The sequence below is a fragment of the Podarcis liolepis genome (genome assembly GCF_965112155.1).
Source record: "Podarcis liolepis genome assembly, chromosome: Z".
Lineage (NCBI taxonomy): Eukaryota > Metazoa > Chordata > Lepidosauria > Squamata > Lacertidae > Podarcis > Podarcis liolepis.
The window spans coordinates 17,412,745-17,439,878 of record NC_139570.1 but is presented as its reverse complement, the minus strand read 5'-3'; the positions used below and the strand labels follow the sequence as shown (position 1 = coordinate 17,439,878).

The 27,134-nt window shown below is 46.7% G+C and overlaps 2 protein-coding genes and 1 long non-coding RNA gene across 5 annotated transcripts in view; 1 reads left to right on the top strand and 2 right to left on the bottom strand.

The window, feature by feature from the left end:
* The window catches only part of TNMD (tenomodulin), a 37,020-nt gene extending 19,757 nt beyond the window's left edge, over positions 1-17,263 (bottom strand). Inside the window, exon 1 of the mRNA XM_083484810.1 lies at positions 17,171-17,263. The gene's annotated coding sequence lies outside the window, so the exon portion shown is untranslated. The remainder of the gene's footprint in view (positions 1-17,170) is intronic.
* On the top strand, positions 154-25,034 carry RAB9B (RAB9B, member RAS oncogene family). Of its 3 annotated transcripts, none has more exons than XM_083484831.1 (3): positions 17,592-17,702; positions 20,383-24,069; positions 24,270-25,034. In XM_083484831.1, the coding sequence occupies exon 2, from the start codon at positions 20,400-20,402 to the stop codon at positions 21,003-21,005; it is 606 nt and encodes a 201-aa protein (XP_083340957.1). In that variant the 5' UTR covers positions 17,592-17,702; positions 20,383-20,399; the 3' UTR covers positions 21,006-24,069; positions 24,270-25,034. The 3 variants fall into 3 exon arrangements, 2 of the variants coding, with proteins under 2 accessions (XP_083340957.1, XP_083340956.1); XM_083484830.1 differs by lacking the exon at positions 17,592-17,702 and adding an exon at positions 18,174-18,308; XR_014521292.1 differs by lacking the exons at positions 17,592-17,702; positions 20,383-24,069; positions 24,270-25,034 and adding exons at positions 154-456; positions 6,899-8,022.
* Positions 24,798-26,252, bottom strand: LOC310698131. The gene is made up of 2 exons (XR_014521350.1): positions 26,161-26,252; positions 24,798-24,990 (listed from the first exon to the last, which is right to left on the bottom strand). It is a non-coding gene; the product is annotated as an uncharacterized lncRNA (long non-coding RNA).
* Between the last annotated feature and the right edge of the window lie 882 nt (positions 26,253-27,134).

Here is a 27,134-nt window from a genome sequence, read left to right as displayed (position 1 = left end):
AATAACTCCCTCTTTCCCTGGCTCAAAGTGATCGTAGTAAATGGTACTTTTTCCAGTGTGTGGAATCTCATAGGGTGGGAGAGGTGGGAGTACACGAAGGCTGCGAGTTCCCATGCTGATGCTGGCATAGGGTTAAGAGTGTGTGTTGGGTGTGTGTGAGTGTGTGTGTGTGGCTTGCGCATTGAAACTGAGACCACAGAGGCCATGCGTTGGTTTTCTCTCTGAACTGGAAATGCTTGCAAAAGTACCCTTTATGCACCTGCTGAAAATGGGTAACATTTTGCTCCTCCCTTGGTGACCGCTAGTTTCTTTCCTGTGTTGACTGAAGTCACATCTACACACACCATGCTCATTTACAGCACATGGTTTTCCCCAAAAGAATCCTGGGAGCTGTAGTTTGTCCGAAAGAAGATGGCTCCTGATGCAAGTGAGCCTGATGCTGTGAGCCTCAGCAAAGTGAGTAGGAGCTTTTAAAAATTAATAAGAGGGAAAGACACACTCCCGGAAAACAAGCTTATATCCCAGCCCGATAAGGACTCCAGGAGTCACCGGACAGCATTTTAAACACCCTCCCTTCCTTTGAGGCTCTTCTAAAGCCCCTCTGAAATCCTGCTGAAGCCATCCAAAACTCCTTGAAGTTATCTAAAACTATTTGAGGCTAATTACAACGCTCCGAGTTTCCTTCAAACAAAGCCCTCAAATATACGGATGGGACAAAGTCACCCAAATCACAGAGCTACAGTTCCCTCCCTGAGCTACGCCTCCCTGGGCGTAGCGCCCTTAACAAACTCCCAGGATTCTTTGGAGGATGAAGAGTATTCAAACAATGTCAGAACACAAGAAAGAAAGAAGAAGATAACCTAAGCTGAGAATGAGTGAGACAGGGCCTTCCCCGATGCTGTTGGACTCCAACTCCCATCAGCCTCAGCCAGCCAGGCCAATGGTCGAGGATGATGGGAGTTGCAGTCCAACAACATCTGGAGGGCCACACAGGTTCCTTGGTTATTTTCCTCTTTATTATTTGTGTTCCGCAATTGTCTGAATATTTTTCTTTTTCCGCAAGCCTTTAACTATGTTGATGTTTGAATTAGGAGTTGTTGCTTTGCCATTCCGAGTTCTTCTATCCTGTATGATCTAGCTGAGGTTCCTGCATCGCAGGGGGTTGGATTAGATGACCCTTGGGGTTCCCTTCCAAATCTACAGTTCTATAATTCCATGATTCTATTTTTAATTTGGTATGAACTGCTTTTTATATGGGGATTGTTGCTTTCCTTTTTTCCTGTTAGCAGCTTTGAGTCCCTTGGTTTGGAAAGAAAAGCGAGGCAGAATTGTTAGTATATGCACTAAATTAAAAGGGTGGTTTTTTCCAATGATTTTTAAAAAATAAAATAATAAGTTCAATTGTTTATTCAATTTATGCGTCACTTTACACTGCCAGAAGCAGTTCTGATGTGATTTATAGTGGCAACAGCATGCAAAATATAATATGCTTATTTATTTATTTATTTATTTATTTAATGGAAACTGATGCAGAAATGTGGAGAACTGGAATAAAGGCTGGAAATATTAGAAACTGAGAGGAGCCAAAATTGACAGATTGGCCTATCCCATCCAGCTTTGTGTTTTTGGAAACAGGGATCACTCCTTTGTCCCAGAATACTGAGGTGTAACTTGATACCTGCAGAATTTAGCAGAGACTAATCCAATACGCCTTCGGTCTCTATCTTGGAACTGAGTCTAAATGCAGATTACATGGCTACAATACGCAGTCTATTTTCTGCTATTGTGTCACCTTTAGGCCAATAAGTCAAAACCTTGCTTGCTTTTTTGTGACTTTTTGATTGACCTTAATAAATGTATTGCTCCACTGTGATCCACTGTGGGTTTTGAATTTGTGTTTATTAAGGGATATCAATACCCATTATCTCAAGAAAGCAATAGCATGTTAATGATATCCCTTATAAACAGCGGCTTCGGGGTTACCTAAAGGATGGGACATTTTAAAATTGATTACAGTATTGTTTTTCTGCATCCTGGAATAATAGGGGAACAAGACAGGAGAACTCTTGACAGGAACAATAATGCTGCCATCTAGTGTTCTCTAGTGGAAGAGAAAGCAAGTGTTTTCTCTTCAGGTGAATGGTAAGGCTGCATTGTTGTTTAGTCGTGTCCGACTCTTCGTGACCCCATGGACCAGAGCACGCCAGGCACTCCTGTTTTCCACTGAAATGACACCTGACCACTTGCAGTACTTCCTTGGTTGGTGTTCAATGTTGCCATTTGTTGAATCAATACACATTGCAATAACAGAGGGGGACGGGGGGGGGGGGGAGGACGCTCTTTTGGCTCCAAGGTGGAATTATATGGGGCAGCATTTACAAGAGCTCTTGGGAACGGTCTGTGGCTCAGTGGCAGAGCATCTCCTTTGCATGCAGAAGGTCACAGGTTCGATCCCTGGCATCTCCCGGTAAGCCTGGGAAAGACTGCTGTTGCTCAGCAGTGTTCCACTGGTGCAAAACATTTCACCAATAGAACAGGTTTATCACTAAGTATGTCTCTATGTCTGGGGGGTGGGGGAAATCTCAAGTGGGGGAGGCCAAAGAAGGCAGGAATACATATCAAAAGCAACTGTCATGAGAATAATGTAATAATAACATAATAAACCAACAACTTAATAGCAAATATAACAACATATAGATTGAAAAATCAGTATGATAAATATAATGAGATTGCATTACAAGTATTACACCTCCTGGCAATTGCAAAAATAACAAGGAAGTATGACAGTTTTGCTTTGGTCACAGAAACACCCCTCACAGGTCTCTTGTTGTTTTACTATCCCTCTTGCTTAGGCATCCATGAGAGAGAAATTAAGATGTGAAAAACAGAATTAGTACTTCCTGTTATCTGGGATGCCTGGTCTCCCTTTAGAGTGGCTGACAGCAGCTGAATGAAAGGCCACAGGAGGAGAGATCCTTTAATTTAACCATAAAATAACATGACTGCTCTCGGCCTGGTGTGTGTGGCTTCTGTGAAGTGCTGAGCCATAAAAAGAACTCATGTTTCTTCCTTACTGGGGACTCTTGTTTGTCATTTTTATAAATCAGTGTTTATAGGTCTAATTATTGTAAATGCAGCAGACAATAAAGGTGACTGTGAATGCAACATCCGATAATGAATTTTGCAGCAAGCCTGCTGAGCTGAAGAAGGCAGCTGGAAGGATGTTATTTTTCTGTATGATAATTATAGATTTGTTTACACCCTTCTCTCTCCCTCCCCCCTCCTTGTGGCACCAAGACTGGAGTTTCCTCCCAGGTAAGATCTGCTAAGCTCCCTCTTTAGTGGATTAGCAAAGTTTGTTTGTTTTTTTAAACCAGGTTAGTTTTTAATATATAATCTGCCATTTTAAAAACTTTTAACAACTGTGTTATACGAAATGCAAATTAATGAAATTACTACTATTGTTGTTATATGTTTTTAACACCACCACTACCACATTATTAGGGGTATTTTTTCCCTTTTAATGCTATCTGTATGAGCATTTAGTTCTAGAATGCTATCCATTAATATTTTATGTGCTGCTAATATATTGTTGTTAATGACTCATTTCTATTCTGATGGATTTTCTTATTTTATTGCAAGTCACTTTGATTGTTTTAACAGAACATCAAATACTAAAAACATAAAACATGTCCACATATATAATATGAAAGTAACGCTCCAACCCAAGTGGAGTAGGTCCCCTTGAACACCTGAAGGAGTGTCTCCACCCCCATCATTCTGCCCAGTCACTGAGGTTCAGCTCTGAGGGCCTTCTGGTGGTTCCCTTGCTGTGAGAAGCCAAGTTACAGGGAACCAGGCAGAGGGCCTTCTTGGTAGTGGCACCTGCCCTGTGGAACGCCCTCCCACCAAATGTCAAAGAGAAAAACAACTACTGTACCAGACTTTTAGAAGACATCTGAAGGCAGCCCTGTTTAGGGAAGCTTTTAATGTTTAATAGACTATTGTATTTTAATATTCTGTTGGAAGCTGCCCAGAGTGGCTGGGGAAACCCAGCCAGATGGGCGGGGTAGATATAATAAATTATTGTTATTGTTGTTGTTGTTTGATGATGATGATGATGCCTTCTGAATAAGCATGCATAGAATTTCACTGTCAACTAATCCATTTGTCCTCCATTATCAACACTATTTTAGAGAGAAACAAGAAGGCAGTTCCCTGTCCTGATGGGTTTACAATTAATAGTTGAGTAGGGTTTTTGAGTAGCGAATTTGACTCAAAATGTAAAATTCTGCAAAGCTTTTTAAGGAAACCACAAACCTAATCCCAAAATAGCGATTTAAAGCTTTTTGAGTTGTTTCCGCTGCATTTTCTATTGTGTTGCCATACATCCAGGTTTTCCCTGACAAAATTCCCCCCTGACACCATTTGTATACCCCAAAACCAGGATATGTTGGGAATTTTCCTAACGTATTGGCAAGCCTGTACTTGAGCAAAACACGAATACATGTTCATTTTCCTTCCTGTGTAGGAAAAGCAGAAAGTGGGCAGCAATACTTTGATGAGCCTGTTCTCCACCTATGTTGTTGTCTGTTGTGCCGTGTGTGTGTTCAGATTTGGACCCAGAATTTTCAGGAGGACATTTTGTGGGTTAAAGTCCAGAATCAAAGGCAGGGGTTAACTCTTCCACTTAAGTAACTGTGAGAAACTTTTCAGCACTGAGATCATTAGCGCAGCTCATAATGTTGTCAAAAAGCTGTTTTCCGCCACATCAGCATTTGCAGCTAAATGGTCTGCCTTGTCTTCAGCTGCATCAGAAGATTTAAAGGGACATGACTGTTCTCCATCTCTAGCCATCTTACTGCTGAATGCCTGCCATTGCAGCATTTGAGAGGGGGCAATTAATACAGAAAAGCAGCAGAAGAGAGTGTTTTGCTTAGCCCATCTCTTGTCTACTGCTCCTCTTGCCCTCTCAGTCCCTGAGAAAAAAGTGGTGGGTAGGATCTGTCATTAACCATTTCTACCAGCAGCAGCCTTGATTCTGACACTGAGGCAGCAGAGCTAGCTGGATCATGAAGACTTGTGGGGCAAGCTATGGAGGCACTGAGCTCAGATCCATCCACAGTGCCCGTCAGCAGGGACCCCCTTGATCCAGAGACTCCCAAAACAACAATGCTTGCACCAGACTCTGCTGAAGAGCAGAGTGGCTTGGTGTTTCATGCTTCTTGGTGCCTGCTTGCCAGCACAGGCAAAGATGAAGGAGGGGGCTGGGAGAGGTTAGGCCCAAGACTGGAGAAAAGGCCTTGTTTGAGTTGTTAGAACAGGTAGTCTGCTTGGCACTATCCAAGGTTCTGGAGTCCTCACCAGCTGCCACTTACAGGCATTTATCATGCCTTATGACACAATCAGGGCAGGGCAAAAGGTCCTCACACGCATACAAACAAAACTCACATACAATCAACTAAATGCAACCAACCATGCTATGGGCTCTCCAACTTCTAGTACCACCAACAAAATCAGACAGACAGACAAATGAAGAGCCTACCCTCGCAACGCCGACACAAAACCTCCGCACATATACTAAGCAAAGAATGAAAGCTAATTACCCGCCTTCTTTCTCCCTCTTCGCCCCCCAATCCTCTCCACCCTCCAATCCCACAATATGTATGACAGCAGGGTCTCACACCAAATGCAGCTGACCTGTAGAAAGTTGTATGTAACTTTGTTGACTATGAAAATTCTTTAATAAAAACTATTTTTTTTTTAAAAGAGAGTCAGTGTGGTGTAGTGGTTAAGAGCGGTAGTCTTGTAATCTGGGGAACCGGGTTTGCGTCTCCGCTCCTCCACATGCAGCTGCTGGGTGACCTTGGGCCAGTCACACTTCTCTGAAGTCTCTCAGCCTCACTCACCTCACAGAGTGTTGGTTGTGAGGGAGGAAGGGAAAGGAGAATGTTAGCCGCTTTTAGACTCTTCGGGTAGTGCTAAAGCAGGATATCAAATCCAAACTCTTTTGACCAAACTGCGGGAGGCAGTGGAAGACAGGAGTGCCTGGCGTGCTCTGGTTCATGGGGTCACGAAGAGTCGGACCTGACTAAACAACAACAATTTTTTTAAAAGAAGTCACAGGTAGGGAGGACAGGAACATTACAGCAACCTTCTCCAACCCACAGTTGGTGGGGTTCCCTCCCCACTTTGCTTATTATTGCACTTCCTTAACAACAACAACAACAACAACAACAGTTGTTTGGTGACCCTTGTTTGAAGACAAGGGTCTGCTGCCTTCAAATATAGTTCTTCCCAAGCTAAGGAGCATGTCATGCAACTGGAGACAGAGGGATTTGCAAACCCCAAACAGTTTTTGTGGCATTCAAATGGCTTCTGACTCTTGTAGTTCTTTACTGAGCCTCTGGGGTGCAGAAAATCCCTAACGGCCCTCCTCTTTGGGGTGGCAAAAATACAAGCAAATGAAGGCTGCAAATCTTAAATAAACTTAGGGATCATCCACATTTCCATTTGTCTTGTGCCTAGAAAACAGAAGTCTGAGCAGTTTTCTGTTTGTCCCGTGCTTGTCAGGCATGGGTCCAAGCAGTTTTGTCTTTGCACAGCTTCCGCCCAGAAAACCCGCTATTTAGTGCTATATTGGAACAAAGCACAATCTGCAATCAATCAATCAATCAATCAATCAATCAATCAATCAATCCCTATTGCTGTTTGTTCCAATTCAGGGCTGAACCACAGGTTTTCCTGGGAGAAAGCAGTGGGGGAAACAGAAGTCTGGATGAGCCCATTCTGGAGAGGAAGCCCCATTTGGGGCTTACTTCTGAGTAGACTTGCTTAGGATTGAGTTCTATATCACTGGCTATTTTTTTGCCTTTCCTTTAATGTACTGGTCTCCAAGAAACTGCTGTGTAAAGGAGCGAAATCACCCTGCCTAATGGTAAGGTCAACCAGAGCTGTTAAAAAGCGCCACCATCATTGTATACAATGTTTTATAGAGCATCGTAAACCAAAAGGCCCCTATCACCAAAGTGAAAGACTGGCAGAATCTAGGCTGGCATCTCTGGAGTTAATATTGCCAATTTCCAAACTCATCTTCAGTTGTTGAGTGTAATAAAAATAAAAACGGTGATCCGAAGGACATACAGCTGATCTAAGCCAGTGTAACTGAATTCAGAGATAACAGACAGGCTTGTTAATATGGGCAGCGATGATCAAACAAGAAGTGATCCAGAGAAATCCTGTGAAGGTTGCTGTGGCCAGAAACTTGTTTGAGCCCCATCATTAAAAACTGAGAACCAGGTCAAACTGAGCAGGAAGCAGAGCAAATGGAAAAAAGTCCATCTTCTTGAAACACAAGCAGAGGAACGTTCTCAAATCCGGCAATAAATATCAGTTTCTCTCTCTCTCTTAAGTGTTTGAAACGAAGCAGATAGATGTTGCAAGTGCCAAAGAAAATGTCTTCCTTTTAAAACATTTATTTAATGGGGAAGTTTAAAGAGATATATACTAAAGGGAATGAGGAGGATAAATTGGCTTAAAGGGTGCCGCTGCAGAAAAGAATATGTGAGGAAAGAAGGGCATCTTTTGATAAGTTGTCAGAAAGAATTGGAGTAAAAGTTGTGAAAGAATTATTATAGTATGAAATAATTTGTTAGGACAGGCAGGGAGTGTGGGGTGGGGTGGGGAGAAAATGCTGGACAACCAAATTAATACCCAGGGTGGTGGTTGTCAAATTCCTCACTGCCCCGAACCACTTGAAAATTGTTGAGGGCCTTGGAGGAGAACTTAATGACTGTTGTTTAACAGCTGTCATGTGCAGTGCTAGATGCCAACTTATTTTTTTTATTTAAAAAAAATCACATGCAGTTCAAATTTTAATACGATTAAAATACACTTAGAAATAGATAGATAATTTATTACTGTCAAAGACCACTTCACATAACACAATAAAAACAGTGTTCATTAAGATAAAATATACAATTAGAGCAGATTGCAGCAATAGCTCATGAGTTAAAATTGAGATACAGTATATACATTCACCCTTACAACTGAGATTTGGGCTACCATAAAAATTGACCCTGAGGCGCCCAAAGGGCGACTACAGCTTTTCCCTAGTAAGCTATTTTATTCTAGAGGATGATCTGTGCCTACAAATCTGGGCGCAGAATCTGGCTACCAGCCAGGTCGTCTTGTGATCTTTGCCTAAGAGGAAAGAATTAAGTTTAGACTCGTCTGAAAGATTGGCGAGCCTCTTCAGCAAAGGATCAATGGTGTCTCTACGAATCTCAGCATAAGAAGGACAGCTAAAAAATATAAGTTCGGGGCTTCCTATTTCCCCTAATGGGCAGGCTCAAAGTCTCTGTGGGTAAGGGACTCTTCTATAGGAGCCTTCCAGAACCGGTGAGGGCAAGGCTGAGCTTCTAGCAAGAGTGAAAGCCCTTCTTGCATTTCTGGATGTGAGGAAATAGAGATACTGTATTTTTCACTCTATAGGACGCACCCGACCATAGGACACACCATGTTTTAGAGGGGGGAGAACAAGAAAAAAAAATCTCCCCCTCTTTGCCCAGCGCGACTTCAGCGAAGCGGCAGGAGGCGCTGCGCAGAGAGGGGGAGAATCCCCCCCCCGTTTCCCCCCTCTAAAACAGGGCGCCTTCAAGCACTGACCCCTCTCGCTCTCCAAGCTTCAGGTTCCTTTCGACCTGCTCTTTGGGGCTGCCGGGGGGAAGCCCCCCGCCAGCCCCAAAGAGCAGGTCGGGGAGCAGCGGAAAGGCGCGCAGCCTTCCCATTGCTCCGCGAGCTTCTCAGGGCTGCCGGGGAAGCCCAGGGCTATGGCTTCTTTAGCCCCGCGCGCGCTCTCCCAGCTGGTGAGGTGGCGCGTGGCTAAAGAGGCTGCTGCCATAGCCGTGTGCCACCTCTCCAGCCGGGAGAGGCTGTGCGCGGCTATGGCAATACCCCCACCTCCCGCAAAAGCCCACAGAAGCCACGCACCCTTTTCTGCCCCCTGCCTTCCCGCTGCCCCTTGAGCTTGTGGGGCTGGCGTTGGGGGGAAGCGCTGCTTTCCCCCACCGCCAGCCTCAAAGACCAGGTCGGGGAGCAACACAAAGGCTGTGCGCCGCCTTCCCACTGCCCCCTGAGCTTGTGGGGCTGGCTGTGGGCGGAAGCGCTGCATTCCCCCACCGCCAGCCTCAAAGATCCCTGAAGCCTTTGGAGCGCATTGCGAGTTCCTGTTGTGCTCCGCAGGCTTCGAGTTCCTTTTGCTGAAGCCGGGAGAGCAAGACTCTCCTGGCTTCAGCGAAAGGAACCTGAAGCCTCTGGAACATGGAGGGAACTCGCGCTGCGCTCCGAAGGCTTCAGGCGGCTATCCCTGAAGCCTGGGGAGTGAGAAGGGTCAGTGTGCAGCGACACCTCTCGCTCTCCAGGCTTCAGGGAAAGCAACGCGAAGCCTCCAGAGCGCGGAACCAGGGCTCGGCTACTAAAATCTGGTTGTGTTTAGAATAATCTTGTGAGTAATATAAAAAATACGAAGTGAGACATTAAGGAGACCCAAAGGAAAAATATGAATAGAGGTTTTGACAAATGGACTACCAAAAACGTGTGAGGCAAACAGTGGAAGTCTTTTAAAGATATTTTAATTAAGATAGATAAGGATATGATGAAAATACATAATTGAACATAAATATAAATTGGAAACGGCTGTGTATAGTGAATACTTATCTACTTTTAAAATTCTCATTCTTGATCTTAATTCTTCCTTTTCTTTATCTTCTTGTTCTTTTCTTTTATATTTTACCTTTCATTTCTTTTCTTTATTGTGAATATTGTTTTTTAGAGGTGCAAATAATTGTAAATATCAGAAGAAGTAAAATGTTTTCTAATTTTCTATTGGTTACATGTATTTTCCTTTTTTTGTATATTTGTATTTTTTTCTAATTTGTACTCAATAAAATTAATAATAAATAAATAAAGCTCATCACGTGTCCATCTCCTCGTCCCACTTGGCGGCGTCAGGCAACTTCATGTTTTGTCACATGAAATCAAGGAACATGGAGGCCTGCAGTAACCGGCCCAGCCTCTGGAAGTGCCGTGTATGGTAGGAGAGACTCCACAGCTGCTTTGATCCCTTCGTATTGCAAGAGACTCTCTGGTGTCTCATGCTTGAGGAGGGTTTCCACCACTGCCTGCGCCTCGAGGTAGTTCCGCAAGTTTGTGTTCCACGTGATGGAAAACTTCAACACAGCCTCTGGAAGAAGGGGTATGGGGAAGACACGTCAGGAAGGAGTGCACGTTGCAGGCAGCGTGGCCACCTTGAACCAACACACTTCTCTTGTGAAGCGTGGCCAGGTCTGGGCACACATCTGACCTGCGCCTTTCTTCAAGGCAGGGAAGCAGATCCAACACCCCTCCCCACCTAGTAGAAACAATTAATGATGGGAGGGGTGACTGAGTTTATTCCAGACTACATGGCTTGCAGGAATGGGTTTTATAATATTTTTAAAAGTACAACAACAATATGCATTATAATCTTTGCTCTAGTATTACAGAGCTGGTGGAGCTAATTTGAGGCTGTGTACACACCATACATTAAAAGCATTATTGCTTCTCCCCTGTAAGAATCCTGGGAACTGTAGATTACCCTTCTACCGCATAGCTACAATTTGTAGCACCCTTTACAAACTGCAATTCCCAGGATTCTTTGGGAGAAATGTGCTTTTAATGCCTGTTTTTTCCTGCAGCAGGCATGCTCAGCTACCCTCTGGAAGCTCAATCTCACAGAAAGCTGTGAGGGCCACCAACTTGGATGGTTTTATGCAGGAAAGGCTATCAATGGCCACTAGGCACAATGACTATGCTCTACTTCCACAGTCAGTGGCAGTAACGTTTGTGAATAGTAGTTGCTGGAATATGCAGGAAGGGAATACAGAATGCTCTCATTTCCACAGGACTCTGGTTGGCCACTGTGAGAACAGGATGCTGGACTAGACAGGCCAATGTGGCCTCATCCAGCAGGCACTTCTTATGTCCTTATGTGGTTCAAGGGTAGAGATTGTGAGAAGGCATCTTCCAAAGCAATCCCACCACGCAAATAGCTTTGGAGCCTTCTTGCCTCTAGCCTAGCCCTCACCCCTTTTCCTGTTCCCGCTGGAGTCTTCTTTTGCTTGCCACGCCTGCGGGCTCTCTTCCGGCCAACGCTGCCAATGACAGATCTTAAAAACTTGGGGTCGGTGAGATTCGGCAATCGCAGCACCTTGTGCCTGCTGGACCTCCTGAGCGGAGCGGGTTGTGTCTTGCTCCTCGTGAAGTGGGGTGAAATGTGAGAAGTGTTGCAAGCTGGTGCAGAGGCAGAAGGTCTGGCCGAGATGGTAGAGCACGGCTTCTCTGTCAAGGGCTTCTTCCTAACCCAGTGGAACACCAGTATCATACGCCTCTTAGATGGGTTGGACATGCTGAAGAAGGTGCTGGAGGACCAAAGACCAGGGTGACTTCAAAGCAGAGGACGCAGCAGTCATTTCCCTATCAATGATGCCAAATCCAAGCAAATGTTAGCTCCAGTCCTGTTAAATCGATCCAGCAATTATGAATGTTAAATAAGGGATTAATTCCTCAGGCAGTAAGAAAAGACTTTCTGTGGCTTTTTAATAGATAAGAGCCCCCAACTACTGCCACTGTTGACAGCCTGTTGCCCCTTCACTCTGCTTGAATGGGTTATGTCACAATGGTTCCTTCATCAGGTGTTTGTGAGCATGAAAATGCTGTTGGGTGTTTCAGCAATGAAGGCTCAGGCATAACATACTGTTTGAAAGTCTGAACATTTCCTCTTTTTTTATTTAACAAAATTTATAAACCACGTTTATAATTTATATACAAATTATTAGGAGAGTAAGTTGAAAATATACTGTAGTTTATTCACTTATAGGCTAGTTTACATACTTTATTCCTTCTTATACTTCTATCCCACCTTTCCTCCGCAGAGCATACACACTTCAGCCTACACCTTCTCCATTTTATCCTGACAGCAATATTGTGAAGAAGGCACCTAGGGCATTAGTAAGTCATCCTCTGCAGGAGAGGCAAGCTCTGGAGGCATCTGCAAAGGCCCTGTCATAGTCTGCAAAAAACTAAACAGTGTAAGGAACCGGTGAAACCAATGTTTCGTGCACCTCATGGGGACACTATTCAGGCCGGAAACGCTGCCAGAGGCCATCGAATTCTAGGGCAAAGCCCTAGGATCACCTGCTAGGCCAGACATAAATGTTTCCAGTGAAATAACAGAGTTGAGGTAGCCCACAGCTTGTTCAGGTAACCCTGCTTGCCCTTTTAGAGGGAAGCACCCCCTCAAGAAACACAAAGTTCTTTAATCACAAATGGGCCAAACTACCGAGCAACGGAATAGTCCAAAAGTAGCAGTTTGTTTTGTTTTGTTATAACAATGGCAAAGAGGGAGATGAACCCTGTCTCCCAGGTCCTACTCCTGCACTCTAGCCACAAACCACAATGGTTCGTCTCTAAAATGGCAGTCGCCACTATCAGGGCAAAACAAACTTGAAGAAAATAAACTTGTTCAGAAACAGCATAGTTCAAGAGCATACACAGAGTGCTCATAGTCATTGGAGGCACAGAGAGCCTCTGGCGCCCTCTGTCTGCCTCAGATATACATTAGCAGCAACTGAGCCTGCAAGCAGATACATTCTTAATAGAGAGAGTGAGTCACGTGTCAAAGAGACTTAACCATTAACTGCTACCTGTAGCAGACTTAGGCTTGGAAGTTATGTGCAGGCCAAATAGGCCTCCCTGCGTCTGCTCTTGAGACTCTTAGTCACATAGCAATATTAAAGGAACTCAAAATAGTGCTCCCGCCCAAGGCTAGATTAAAATTTGGCCAACAGCGCTGCACACACTCAAAATAAAGCCAACCTTTGGGGATACTATAAACAAAAGTGATTCCAGCTAAGCTGGGAACAGCCCTGACTAGCCCCACAATTTACAACAGGAGAAATGGGGGAAACCTTTTTGCGAAAGAAAGCCCCTAATGGGGGCTCTCTCCCTACTGGGAAAGGCAAGCCACAGATACAGGGAGAATCTTCCCAAAGGGCAGGGATATGGGGTGGGGTGGGAAATCAAACACGAAAAAAGGGGAATTAAATTATTTAAGGGACTAGAGAGGATTAAAATGAAGGGGGAAATAAAAAAATGTAACCAGGCAATGAGAAGATTGCTTCACTGTCCTCCAGACAGTCCAAGTGCTCCATGTGATCCAGTGCAAGCAGTCAAAAGGACGCCCAAAGTTGGGCGTCCAATATTTAAAACCTCTGACCCCTCCTTCAAAATTGGCAACAAGCAATTCATCCCAGCGACCCAATTAACCAATTCACTGCCTGGGTCACTCCACAAATCCGCCCAGCAACACTGGGGTGGCTTGTATCCCCCACCTCAACACATGCTCTCTGCTAGGGAGAACACGTTTTGTCACGTATAAGAATATGTTAGTTTTATCCTTTGGGATATCTTTATCAAGAATTCCTAGTACAGTGGTGCCTTGCAAGACTAAATTAATCCGTTCCGCGAGTCTCTTCGTCTAGCGGTTTTTTCATCTTGCGAAGCAACCCTATTAGCGGCTTAGCGCTATTAGCAGTTTAGCGGCTATTAAAGGCTTAGCGGATTAGCGGCTAAAAGGCTATTAGCGGCTTAGCGGCTTAGAAAAAGGGGGGGAGCGAAAAAAATCGGAACACTCGCAAGATGTTTTCGTCTTGCAAAGCAAGCCCATAGGGAAAATCGTCTTGCGAAGCAGCTCAAAAATGGAAAACCCTTTCGTCTAGCGGGTTTTCCGTCTTGCGAGGCATTCGTCTTGCGGGGCACCACTGTAGATATGCCTCTGCCTTTTTATTGTGTGGTGCCCTTATCAATTTTTTTATCTTGTCGTGGATCATGACCCAAAAGGTTTTAATCTTTGAGCAAGTCCACCACGTGGTATAATGTGCCTTTGGTCCTATTACATTTCCAGCATTTATTGTTGTTCATTTTATTCATTTTTGACAATCTGTCAGGTGTTAAGTACCATCTATGATGAATTTTTCTGTAGTTCTCCCTTAATAGGTCACACACTGTAAAATTTATGTTTTTCTCACCCTTACATTGGTTTTGGATATACCGTATTTTTCGCTCTATAAGACGCACTTTTCCCCCTCCAAAATTAAGGGGAAATGTGTGTGCGTCCTATGGAGCAAATGCAGGCTCCTTGGCTTCAGCGATAACAACGCAAAGCCTTCGAAGCGCAGAGAGAGCGCTCCCAGTCCCACCAAGAGATGCTGGGGACTGAACCTGATGCCTTCTGCATGCTAAGCAGTTGTTCTACCACTGAGCTATGGCCCTAGCTCACAATATTGCTGTCAGGATAAAATGGAGAAGGTGGAGGCTGAAGTGTGTATGCTCTGTGGAGGAAAGGTGGGATAGAAGTATAAGAAGGAATAAAGTATGTAAACTAGCCTATAAGTGAATAAACTACAGTATATGTTTAACTTACTCTCCTAGTAATTTGTATATAAATTATAAAAGCGGTATATAAATTTTGTTAAATAAAAAAAGAGGAAATATCCAGACTTTCAAACAGTATGTTATGCCTGAGCCTTCATTGCTGAAACTCCCAACAGCATTTTCATGCTCACAAACACCTGACTGTGACATAACCCATTCAAGCAGAGTGAAGGGGCAACAGGCTGTCAACAGTGGCAGTAGTTCGGGGTTTTGTTCTAAATTTTGGCCTTGATGTTTCCAGTTTCTGAGCTTTGGTTTTTTCCCAAAAGCAAGAATTTTGGTCTTCTGATATTTATTTTGAGGCATTCCGTCTCACAATAGGCAGCTAATTTTCTTAGTGCTCTTCTAAACTCTGTGGGGGTTCTGGATAGTATTACCACGTCATCTACGTAAAGCAGAGCCGTGATGTGCCGGTTTGCTAACTTGGGAGGGTGGAAGTCGAAGTTATGGAGAGTGGTTACCAGGTTATTTAAATAAAAATTAAATAATAAAGGGGCCCAACACCCTATAAGAATAATTTATTATTTATACCCCGCCCATCTGGCTGAGTTTCCCCAGCCAACCTGTTTTGATGGGATCTGTTAAGTGCCCTAGCTGGCTGCACCTGACTCTAAGGGCCGTATTTGAGTGTACTGTGCTACCTGAATAGTAGCCTTATATCGATGGTAGTGGCCCGAAGCTTGTCCCAGAGTCTTGTTCTGGGAACTGAGTCAAAGGCTGCTTTTAGATCAAGAAAGGCTGCATATAGTGAGGCCTGCCCTCCTGACTTATATTTTTCTATAAGGTGTTGTAATTTTAGGCAGTGATCTAGCATGGACCTGCCGGGTCTAAATCCCACTTGTTCTGCTGCCAGAATGTCTTTATCCACTAGCCACTCTGTGGATTTTTCCAGCAGGCACTTAGAAATAAAAGAAGCAATAAAAATATAACTGAAAGTCAATATGGGTATTTTAATGTGGTGGATGGGCTTGTTGTGTTGAACAAAATTCTTTGATATTCAGTGCAATGTTTGTCAAACTGAGTCTTTTTTAAAACAAACAAACCATTTTTTATTCAGTTTTGCAATTTACATTTATATTCATATTCAAATACTAATCATAAACATAAACATATAGGATTCCCTGAATCTCTAACTTCCCTCCACCCCTTCATGGGTTCTATTGCCAATCCTTTTCAACTGCATCATATAGTTTCTCCATTTTTAAAATTAAAAAATCCATTTTTACCTTAGTTCTTGTTACATTACATTGGTACTCAAACCCCTTGGTTCCTAAACACTGAAAACCCGGAAGTAAGTGTTCCAGTTTTCAAACATTTTTCAAAAGCCGAATGTCTGATACAGCTGTCGGCTATTGTTTCTGGGGCACCTGCACCAATCAAAAGCCGCACCTTGGTTTTTTAACATTTCGGAAGCCAACCGGACTTCCAGAACAGATTAAGTTCGAGAACCAAGGTACCACTGTATCTGGTGCTTTTGTTTTGCTCTTTATTTTGCTTTTTTTTTTTTTTGAGGCTTTTTTCGGTTAATTTGTTTTTGTGACTGTGTCGAACCCAGTTCAGCTGATTGTGTGACAGCAGAAATGGATAACCCCCCCCCCCCATCCAATAATGACTATTTTCTGGGCTGCATCAATAGGAGTATCGCATCTAGATCAAGGGAAGTAATAGTGCCACTGTATTCTGCTCTGGTTAGACCTCACCTGGAGTACTGTGTCCAGTTCTGGGCACCACAGTTCAAGAAGGACACTGACAAACTGGAACGTGTCCAGAGGAGGGCAACCAAAATGGTCAAAGGCCTGGAAACAATGCCTTATGAGGAACGGCTAAGGGAGCTGGGCATGTTTAGCCTGGAGAAGAGGAGGTTAAAGGGTGATATGATAGCCATGTTCAAATATATAAAAGGATGTCACATAGAGGAGGGAGAAAGGTTGTTTTCTGCTGCTCCAGAGAAGCGGACACGGAGCAATGGATCCAAACTACAAGAAAGAAGATTCCACCTAAACATTAGGAAGAACTTCCTGACAGTAAGAGCTGTTCGACCGTGGAATTTGCTGCCAAGGAGTGTGGTGGAGTCTCCTACTTTGGAGGTCTTTAAGCAGAGGCTTGACAACCATATGTCAGGAGTGCTCTGATGGTGTTTCCTGCTTGGCAGGGGGTTGGACTCGATGGCCCTTGTGGTCTCTTCCAACTCTATGATTCTATGATTCTATTCTATAATTCTATCATCAGTGCAAGTAAGAACTTTTTTATTTTTATCATCAACAGTACTGTCTTGTTTATTTTACAGTACAGTACAATGATTACTGCTTTCATTTTATGGCTCAACGGTCTCATTAGATAGTAAAATTCATGTTAAATTGCTGTTTTAGTGCCCCCCCCCCAAAAAAAGTCTGGAACAGAATAATCTGTTTTGCATTACTTTGTATGGGAAAGCGCGCCTTGGTGTGGGAACGCTTTGGTTTTGGAACAGACTTCCGGAAAGGATTATGTTTGAGAACCAAGGTACCACTGTACATAATAATAGAATTGTAGAGTTGGAAGGGGCTTCCAAGGTCATCTAGCTAAACCCCTGTAATACAGGAATCTTTTACTCCATATGAGGCTTGAAAACTATAAGGCACAGGGCATTTTTACTCACTCCAGTGACTTGGACAGGTGAGATAATCCAGGAGAGCCATTTTATTCAAAAGCTGAGATGTAGTAGCTACACCCCACATGTCACCTCCAGATGCCACTGCTGCTAGTCCGTACAGACGATACAGAACTAAGGTGGGCTTTTGGTCTGCCTTAGCGTAAGGTAGTTGCCACTGTGTTCCCTTCCTGTTGTTCCCACCTGGCAGAGAAGAGGGCGCGCGCCCACTGCCCCTTTGCCCGCGCTCTTTGCCTGCCTGCGGCCGGGTAACGGTTGTCCCCAGCGGCGCACCTGCTTCACACCTGTCGCGGCATGGGGGCGGGGCGGGCGGGGGCGAGGCGGGCTCTCTTCCCATTGGTGGCCACAGCAGCGAAGTGATGCTGGCGGAAGACGCTCGGGTCTTCGCAGGCAGTGAGCGCATGCGCGGTGGGGTCCCCCCCCCCCCATCGCCCGGCCCGCCCGACTTCAGATGCGCCTTTGATCTCCCGGTCAGCGCGGGCCGCGCGTTCGAGACCCGTCCGAGGCCGGCGGCGGGCAGGTGCGCTGCGTGGAGGCCTCGTGGGGAGATGGTGTGTCATTGGGCGCTCCCTCGGGGCAGGATCCAGTTCCCCCTTTGCACTGCTGCGGGAGGCCGGACGGGGTGGGCAATGGGCGGATCCCGGCGGGTCAGGTAGATCCCGGCCTTTGTGGTCTTCTCCAAGGGAGGGTGGTTTGATGGTTCGGTTTTCGGGGAGGAGGATGGATGCGCCTTCCTCCCTCCCTCCCAAATGTGGGGGTTCGGGGCCCTCTTACTGCTTCTGCTGGGGGGGGGGGGAGTCCCGGGATTCCTGCCCTCGGGTCTAGCCCATTGGGCATAACCGAGACGCTTCCGAGCACACCATTGCCCCCTCCAACCTGCCCTGTTTGCAAAGGGATCCGCCCTTTTAAAATCTAAACTCCCGGAGGCAGGGATGCTTCTGAATGCCGTTTGCTGGAAACCACCGCTGAGCGCTCCTGTTTGCTGGTTTCTCCTAAAGGGCATCTGCTTGGCCTCTGCGTCAGGACAGGATGCAGGACTGCGCGGGGTGGGGACCTTGGCCTGATCCAGACTCTTAATTTTCATGCATGACCCACTCTGCCACTTTCCAGTGGAGAGCAGGTAGAGGTAGGTTCCTTGATAAATAAAACGACAATAAAGTAAATCTTTCTGGCTCATCTTAGGGAAAAGAAGGTCTATCACTCTGAGTGGGTGGAGCAGGGGGAGGGAGTGCTGGCCCCCTCTCCCTGGGGGGGGGGGTAGCCTGCACAATGGCAGTGCCAGCCATGCCCACAGACAGAGCGATGTCAGGGCCTGTGGTTTCCGAAAACCAAATGCTTGCTCATTCTCTGAGCAGAATGCTGTGCTGTTTGTGGGGGCTTTTGCAAAGTGGCAGGTCTGCCCATCAAGAGACAATGTGGGGAGCGAAAGGGACACTTACGCATGAACTGTCCTCCCACCCCGCATGGTAACATGCTGAGTGACCTGCCTTGCCTTTCAGTGATGCTGCTGAGGCACAGGTGTGGCATTGGCCAGGCTGCCCTGGAGGTGGGACTGTTCTCTCCACAGTACAGGTACGCTGCAGGTGGGCACTCAGCCAGCCCTCTGCCCTCACTGCTGTGTTCCCTGTCGGCATGGGGCAACCGGCTTACTTTCAGACTGCCTCTGTCTGCCCTGCAGAGTCATCCAGTTTCCAAAGCTGCAATTGCAAACCACAAGCCTACACTGAAGGAGTGGCTAGGAGAACACCACACTGCCTGCCACCCTTTAGCTCTCTGCCCTGAGCTTAGGGGCCAACTCCTAGGGAGTGAGGTGCCTTTGGCCCTCCCCCACAATAAAATAAAATATTTGAGGGGGCTGGCCCCTCCCCCCAAAGTGAATTGGTGTTGCAATTCAAATGTCTTGGGAGTTACCTGCCTGCCTCCAATGTTTTATTCAAATTGGCATCCCTGAAGCAGTGGCAGACCTACATTCTGAGGGCCCTGAAGCTTGAACTTCACAGGCAGCAGCGAGGTCTGCGTAACCACTGTTATCTTCTTCAATGGGGTTGTTCCATGATAGATCACCACACCTTTACAAAACGTCTGTGCTAACAGCTCTCAAGCTTTGGGATTGTTGAAATATACGCAACAGAAAATTAATCAATTTGAGTCGTGCCACTCAAATCTGGCCTACTATACCCCAAATTTTTAAGCCAAATGTGGACGAAGGTCGCTTCTGGGGCCCCTGTGGGATTAAACTTTGTTAGTTTCATAGTGGATCAGCCCTTGCCCTGAGGACATCGGAGGAGCCCTGTTGGATCAGAGGCCTTTTGTCTTCTGGTTCAGCGTTCTGTTGGAATAATGGCGAGCCAGATTTGCTTTTTTATTTTAGCTCAGCAGCAGAGCACCTGCTTGGCATGCAGAAGGCCCCAGGGCCTGTCCCTGACGGCATCTCCAGGAAGGGCTGGGCATTGTCCCCTGCCTGAAAGCCTGAAGAGCCTTGCTGTCAGTCATGGCAGAACTCAATGGACCAGTCAGTGGTCAGACTCAGTCTAAGTCATTCCTACAAACCCACAAGCAGAGTGCAAGCACCATGGCCCCTTCCCCCAATGACTGATATGCAGAAACATGACATCCCTGAATCCTTGTGGAAACCTTCCAGGCTGCATGCAGTCACATGGGCTGGTAGCCATAGAAAGGCCTTTTTCACATCTGTCCCTCTTCAGAGCCAGCGGCTGCTGCCACCCCTTGTGGCAATGAGTCCCACAAATTAATAGGCGTATCAAAAAGGTGGAGAACCTCAAGCCCAGGGGGTGAATGCGGCCCTCTGTACCTCTCTGTCTGGCCCTTGGAACTCTCACTAGTGTGTGGAGTGTGTCCTTGATCTCTGGCCATGCCTCTCCCTGGATGGAGGATAGAGAGCAAAGCAAGGTGTGAGTGTGTGTGTGGAAACAGGCCCACTGCACAAAGGTAAAATTTGCATCTGTTGCTCTGCCAGCTTCTCCGCTTGGCTCCACCCCTCATTTGCATGTGGCCCTTGGAAAGTTGCCTGGCAGGGATTGTGGCCCTCAATCTAAAAAGGTCCTCTGCCCCTGGCAGGCACTGGAAATGCAGGAGTGGCAGGCAGTATTCCTCTCTCTACTGTGGTGGAAGAGAGAGACATACACAGGGGCTCCTTAACAGCTGCCCTCTCACTAATGGAGGCTGCCTTTTCCCTCTAGATCTCTCCTCTGCTGCCATGAGTGGAAAGTCACTGCTGCTGAAGGTGATCCTCCTGGGCGATGGCGGCGTTGGGAAGAGCTCCCTCATGAACCGCTATGTCACCAACAAGTTTGACTCGCAGGCCTTCCACACCATTGGGGTGGAGTTCCTCAACCGGGACCTGGAGGTGGATGGGCGCTTCGTGACACTCCAGATCTGGGACACAGCTGGGCAGGAGCGCTTCAAGAGCCTGCGGACCCCTTTCTACCGGGGGGCTGACTGCTGTCTGCTGACCTTCAGTGTGGATGACCGGCAGAGCTTCGACAACCTGGGCCACTGGCAGAAGGAGTTCATCTGTTATGCCAACGTGAAGGACCCTGACCACTTCCCCTTTGTGGTTCTGGGCAACAAGGTGGACAAGTTGGAGAGGCAGGTGACCCCTGAAGAGGCCCAGGCCTGGTGCATGGAGCACGGCAACTACCCCTACCTGGAGACGAGTGCCAAGGACGACACCAACGTGGCTGTGGCCTTTGAGGAAGCTGTGCGGCAGGTGTTGGCCATGGAGGAGCAGCTGGAGCACTGTGTGCTGGGCCATGCGGTTGACCTGCATACCAGTAGCAAGGCAGGCTCTTCCTGCTGCTGAGAGAAGCCAAGGGGGAGGGGAGGGGAAGGGCGCATCCTGGAACAGTAGATGCCAGGTGTGGGGGTCCTCAGGCTGCACTCAGAGTGGGAGGCAGAGGGCTTTGAGAAGAGGACAGCTGGAAGGTCTCGTTCCTGCATCATTGCATACCTAACCCACTGAGCAGTGTCCAGATCAAGGGATGTAATAGTTCCACTCTATTCTGCCTTAGTCAGACCACACCTGGAGTCCTGTATCCAGTTCTGGGCACCACAATTTAAGAAGGATATTGGCAAGCTGGAATGTGTGTAGGGGAGGGCAACCAAGATGATCAAGGGTCTGGAAACCAAGCCTCATGAGGAACGGTTGAGGGAGCTGGGTATGTTTAGCCTGGATAAGAGGAGACTGAGAGGAGATATGATAGCCATCTTCAAACATCCCAAGGGCTGACACATGGAAGATGGAGCAAGCTTGCTTTTTCCTGCTCCTGCGAGCAGGACTCAAACCATTGGTTTCAAGTTACAATAAAGGAGATTCTGACTAAACATCAGGAAGGACTTCCTGACAGTAAGAGCTGTTCATTAGTGGAACGGTCTCCCTCAGGAGGTTGTGGATTCTCCTTCCTTGGAGGTGTTTTAAGCAGAGATTGGCTGACTGTCTGTCACAGGTACTTTAGTTGAGATTCTTGCATTGCAGGGGGTTGGGCTAGATGAACCATGGGGTCCCTTCCAGCTCTATGATTCTATGAGCAAATCCCAAAGCCTTTCCTTTAGAGGAAAGTAGGCACCCATACTTCTCTGTCTGTCCCGATATTGGCTCTCCCTGGTTCTCAGGCCAGGATGGGGCCATTGCTGCCTGGAACCTGCTTAACTGGAGATGCCGCTGCCAGATGTTTTGCCCTGCAGAGTTCTGCTTGCAAAGCAGCTGCAGCCTCATTTCAGCACTTTGTTGCTGGGGCTTCCAGGGAGAGTGAAGGTTTGCAGCAAAAGTCGCAAGGTGTCCACAATAAGCTGGGAAATGCAGCTGTTGGCTTCTTGCTGCCCTTTCTGGATATAGCTGCCAAAGTGGTGGGGCTGAGAAGAGAGTGGGAAGTTTACTGAGCAGGAACCCTCCATGACCTTGATTGGGAGGAGGCTGCAAAGGCTTGGGGGACGGAGGGGGAAATACATGCTGGAGGTCTGCGAGGGGAATCTCATGGGCTGGAATCAGTGCCTGGGAGGGGCGACACTCAGTTGTGAGTACGGTCGCCTGCTTGTTGCTTGGCAGTGCAGCAAAGTGAGTGTTAGCAGGGAGTTGCTTGCAGACAGAACAGAACAGTCCAGCCTGCACAAACAGGGATTCTTGTCTGCCCATGAAAACCAATTGCTTTTGCTCTCCATCCTGTTGTGGGAAGTAGCACTGTGTCTCACCCTCCCTGAGACATCTGTGACAGAAGCTCACTTGCACCAAGCCACGCCCAAGTGGCCACACTGCAGTCACGTGAAGAGGAAGAAGGCCCAAGGGGGACTGTGTGCAGCTGCAGGTGCAAATGCTGCAGCCTCACTTGATCACTCTGCTGCTCCCAGATGTAGAGGCGCCTCTTCCAATCTCTTGCTGCAGCTGCGCTATGTGTCTAGCCTAGGTTTTGACACTGCATTAGGGTGGCCATATTTCTAAAAAGTAAAAACCAGGACACCCTGAAAGTTGTTGGGCTTTTTTATAGGAAGACCCCAAAGCGCCAGCTTTCAGAACCGCCCCCCAACGTCAATTCCGCTTTTGAAATCCCAGTAATGTCTGGGAAAATCTGGACGTATGGCAACCTTACACTGGATGGAGCTTCTGTTGTCGCTTCCCGCACAGGGTGGACTGTCAAGTGTTGATGGCAAACGAGGAATTGCAGCCCCTCTGGACTGTCTTCTGCAACATGTTTTTGACACAATAATAGTGCATTAGGGGGGCTATATTCTGGAATGTCCACACCTAATCCTGCTTTATTAGCTCCTCTGCGATGCTTCCCCAATGTCATGGCAATATTGTTGCTGGAGGGGCTATAGTGCAGCCAAAGTGGGACAAAATAGGATATAAAAAGTGACACAGTTCCAACAGAAAGTTACGAGACCACGCACAAACTGGAAGCAAATCAGTGTGTCTACTTCAAAACCTTTGTATTTATTTTTTTATTTATTTATTTACGGCTATTAGGTGCAAAGGGTATTGAAAGTGGGCTTATGTATAACTGCCTTGATACTATCATGAGCACAAGTTGCATGGCAGTGGATTGGACCTGCTGACCCTTAGGGTCCCTTCCAATTCTACAATTCTTCGAAATCATCACAAATGCACAAATGGAAAAGACATTGAGTAGCTGCCTCAGAGCACTTAGAGGGTGCCACAAGTTTCTCTGCACTGTGTGGCATCAGAAATGCTAATCATGTCTCTGGCTGGAGCAAGGCTCAAGATCTGTGTCAACCAGAGACAGGGATACCCCCGCCCTGAGCACAGACAAGCAATCTCCAATGCCTGCTGCTGCTGCTGCTGCTGCTGCGACACTTGAACTTCTGGGGGCTGCTCTTGGTTAGGTTGTAGAACAGGGTGGAGAAATGCACACATGTGCGCGCACATACAAAACCCAAACTGTGACCCATAAATCAGCCAGCTTGAGACTTTGCCCCTGGCACTTTGCTGGGTTCCCGTCAGTTCCCATTTCCTCCATTCTGCTGTCACAGAGCAGAGCGATGCATGTCTTCCCGCTGCTCCTGTCCTGGGGGGAGCATTTCCCCACCAGAGTTCCCAGCTCAGTGCTGAGGGTTAAGGCCATGAAGGGCCTTGTTATGGTCACTTCACACTAGGCGCTACAGCTGTTAATCTGATGTTCTCCATGCTTAATGCCACTCTGCCATGAAATGTGGAGCAATAGGTGGGCGACCTCTGCAGGGACTCCTGGGAAGGGGAACCCTTTATTCCACAGAAAAATATGCCTGCAAGGGCAAAGCTGCCACTTTGGGGTGGGGTGGGGTTTGGCTGGCAGCGCTGAGCCCCCAGATGCCTTCCAGTAGTGACTGGGAAATGCAGGCCACTAAAAGACCACCTGCCTTTCTTTTCTACAGTGGTGCCCCGCAAGACGAATGCCTCGCAAGACGGAAAACTCGCTAGACGAAAGAGTTTTCCGTTTTGGAGGTGCTTCGCAAAACGAATTTCCTATGGGCTTGCTTCGCAAGACGACAATGTCTTGCGAGTTCCTGCGGGGTTTTTCCCCTCCCCCCCTTTTTCTAAGCCGCTAAGCCGCTTATCAGCTGATCCGATCAGCAGATAAGCTTGTCTTTTCCTGCCAGTTGGTGTTTTACAGCTGCCAGCCAGCAAAACTGCCACCTGAAGTGGCAAGGACCCCATGCATGTTCTTGCATAGACCGTGTGGGCTATCCCTTGACATGCACTGCCCCCAGGCTACATCTGCAAAAGGAGGAAGCAAGCCTGGATAGCTCAGTTGGTCAGAGCGTGGTGCTAATAACCCCAAGGTTGCAGGTTCGATCCCCGTATGGGACAGCTGCATATTCCTGCCTTGCAGGGGGTTGGACAAGATGACCCTCAGGGTCCCTTCCAACTCTATGATTCTATGAGTAGCTGTGGGGCTGTTCTGAGTCTCACAGGGAAGACCCTGGAGGTGGAGGTCAATGCATGTACTGTAGGCAGATGAGCTTCATGCCAAGTGAATTGGATGGTGCATAAGAATGACACCACTTAAAGCCTGAAATGTATCTTGCAGCACCTGTAGTGAACTAGATGCTTACATTTATGTTACAGGCCAATGTTTTGTTTGTTGGACCTGCATTTTTAAAAAAAAAAAAATGAAAAGGAGACTTCTGGCAATGACTCATTTCAAAGCGCAGCTGGTTACCTCCTCGAAGGGCGAGTTTTCCCTTTGCAGTCTTCCCACCTGCTTGCTTCAACTGCCTGACTGGTTATCCTTTAGTCTTCTGTTGGTGCAGATCCTCCAGCACTTCAAAGGATCAGGAAATGTAAAGAGGCCAAACTGTCATGTATTTAAGCCAATAAAACATGGATGTATTAATAAAAGGAACAATCATTTCCATTTTGTCTCTAACACAAACAAGCAGTGTGGCAAAGCTGCCTTTGAATTTGCCAGCAGGTGTTTAGAAACCCTGTGCGGAGACCTCTAACGGGAGGGGGCTTGGCTCACTGAGACCCACCTTGAGGAGCCATGCAGGCTATAGAGCCATCAGAAGTGACACAGGTCCTACTGGCAACACCTAAGATTCTGCTACCTTTCCTTATGTCACCCATCTTGCCTCTTGGGGCTAAAGAGTTTCCAGGTGCATTTGTGCCTTAATAAGATCAAGGAGAAATCACTTCGGATTTCACCCCCAGGGAGAGGAACCAGAAGGAGAAGGACTAGCAGCTTGAAGCCCTGAGGGGAGCGCTCTTGGTCAATACGAGTCCTCTATGATTCTATAATACAGTTCAAGGGCAAATGCACACCTGGAAGGTGACATCCAGCTGCTCCTTCTCACCCTCTTTTCCTGGCTAAACCCTCTTCATTCTGCACAGCAACCAAAGGCAAAAAAGGCATTGCAGTCACTCTGTCACTCAGCTAGTTTGCACTATTGTGCCTTTATTCCTGGGAAGGGTTTCATTCCAGGGTCCAACTAGGCTAGGGCATAGCAGGGTGGGTGGAATCTCTGGACATGTTCCATTGGGTGGGGATCTCTTGGGGGCTGGATGGATGCAATGGGCGGGAGCAGAGTCCAAAGTGGGTAGAGTTTGCAGGATGGCGTAGCTCACTAGCTCAGTGGCAGACCTACATTTGGGGGCCCCTGAAGCTCAAATTGTTATGGGGGGCCCTTTGCAATCAGCAATGAAGTCTTGGTAACCCCTGTGACCTTCTTCAGTGGGGTTGTTCCATGGCAGATCACCACATTTGTTTTTTTAAAAAATAACTCCTACTACTCATATTTTGATTTAAAATGACTGTCCTGGATTATCTCACCTGTCCAAGTCACTGGGGTGAATAAAAATGCCCTATGACTTATAGTTTCCAAGCCCCATGTTGGGCAAAATATTTCTGCATTGCAGTGGGTTGGACTAGGTGACCCGCGGGGTCCCTTCAATTTCTACCATTTATGATTCTATAATTATTTTTTTCAGTTATTTCTAGCAACATATTCACATTCAGTTTCATCACCTGAGAACTTCCTTGATTTTCTGGAGACAATATGCAGAAAGAATTTACCGGTAAGTGCCCTTCAGCCGAATGGCCAACTTACCACCTTGGGTCTCCAACTGTTTTTGGACTACAACTCCCATCACTCACCTTTCCTTTCGTCTTCTGTGAGAAAGCGTGAGCAGGCACTGAAAGTGTTAAGGAGCGAGCGACGCTGAAGTCGGCTGCAAGGCTCTCTTATCAGTTCTTGGATGACTAACTAATTGTAGTAGCTGCGTGTTTTTGTTTGTTTGTCTGTTTATAAGAAGTGAACCCTTTACAGCGAGGGATTGCTTGCTGGCAAATGTAAGCTATTCTGGAAAGGATCACGGAGTTGAGACTCTTTTATTTGTGGCAGTGGAGAATACGGGATGATTTATTTGGCTCTGCTTGCATCGTATTTACTTTGCAAGGCCGTGAAGCTGTAATTATTGGAAGAGATTCCGGGTGTTGATGGGCCATCAGTGGGACAGCATAGCACTCTTAAGTGCCGCTAATAGAGGCTCCTGTATTAATGCAGAGCGCAGGATGCTTTTAAAGAAAGAAACTCAAATTACTGTAGGCTCAGGACAATAAAGGAAAACCAGCTTTTGCAGGGAAGAAAGAGTCCTAAGTCTGCAGAAGAGCAAATAGGTCGACTCTCCTCATTCTTTGAAGAAGGTAAATACATTCCATGGAGGTAAACATATTACAGGAGCAAAACCCAGTTTTGGCCTTTTGCTCCTAGATAAGTGCATGTAGGATTGCAGCACGAGGATGCAAGCCTATGTGCACTTATCACGAAGTAGTTTTCATGGATTGACTAAAGGGTTGTATCCCACTAAGTTAGACACATGGTAGCCTCACTGAAATTCATAGATTTATGCCTGTCATGTGCATCTGTTCTGAGCAGGACTACTGTTGGATGAAATCCGATGTCTATGTGCACACACAAACATGCCCAATTTAGAAAGGTA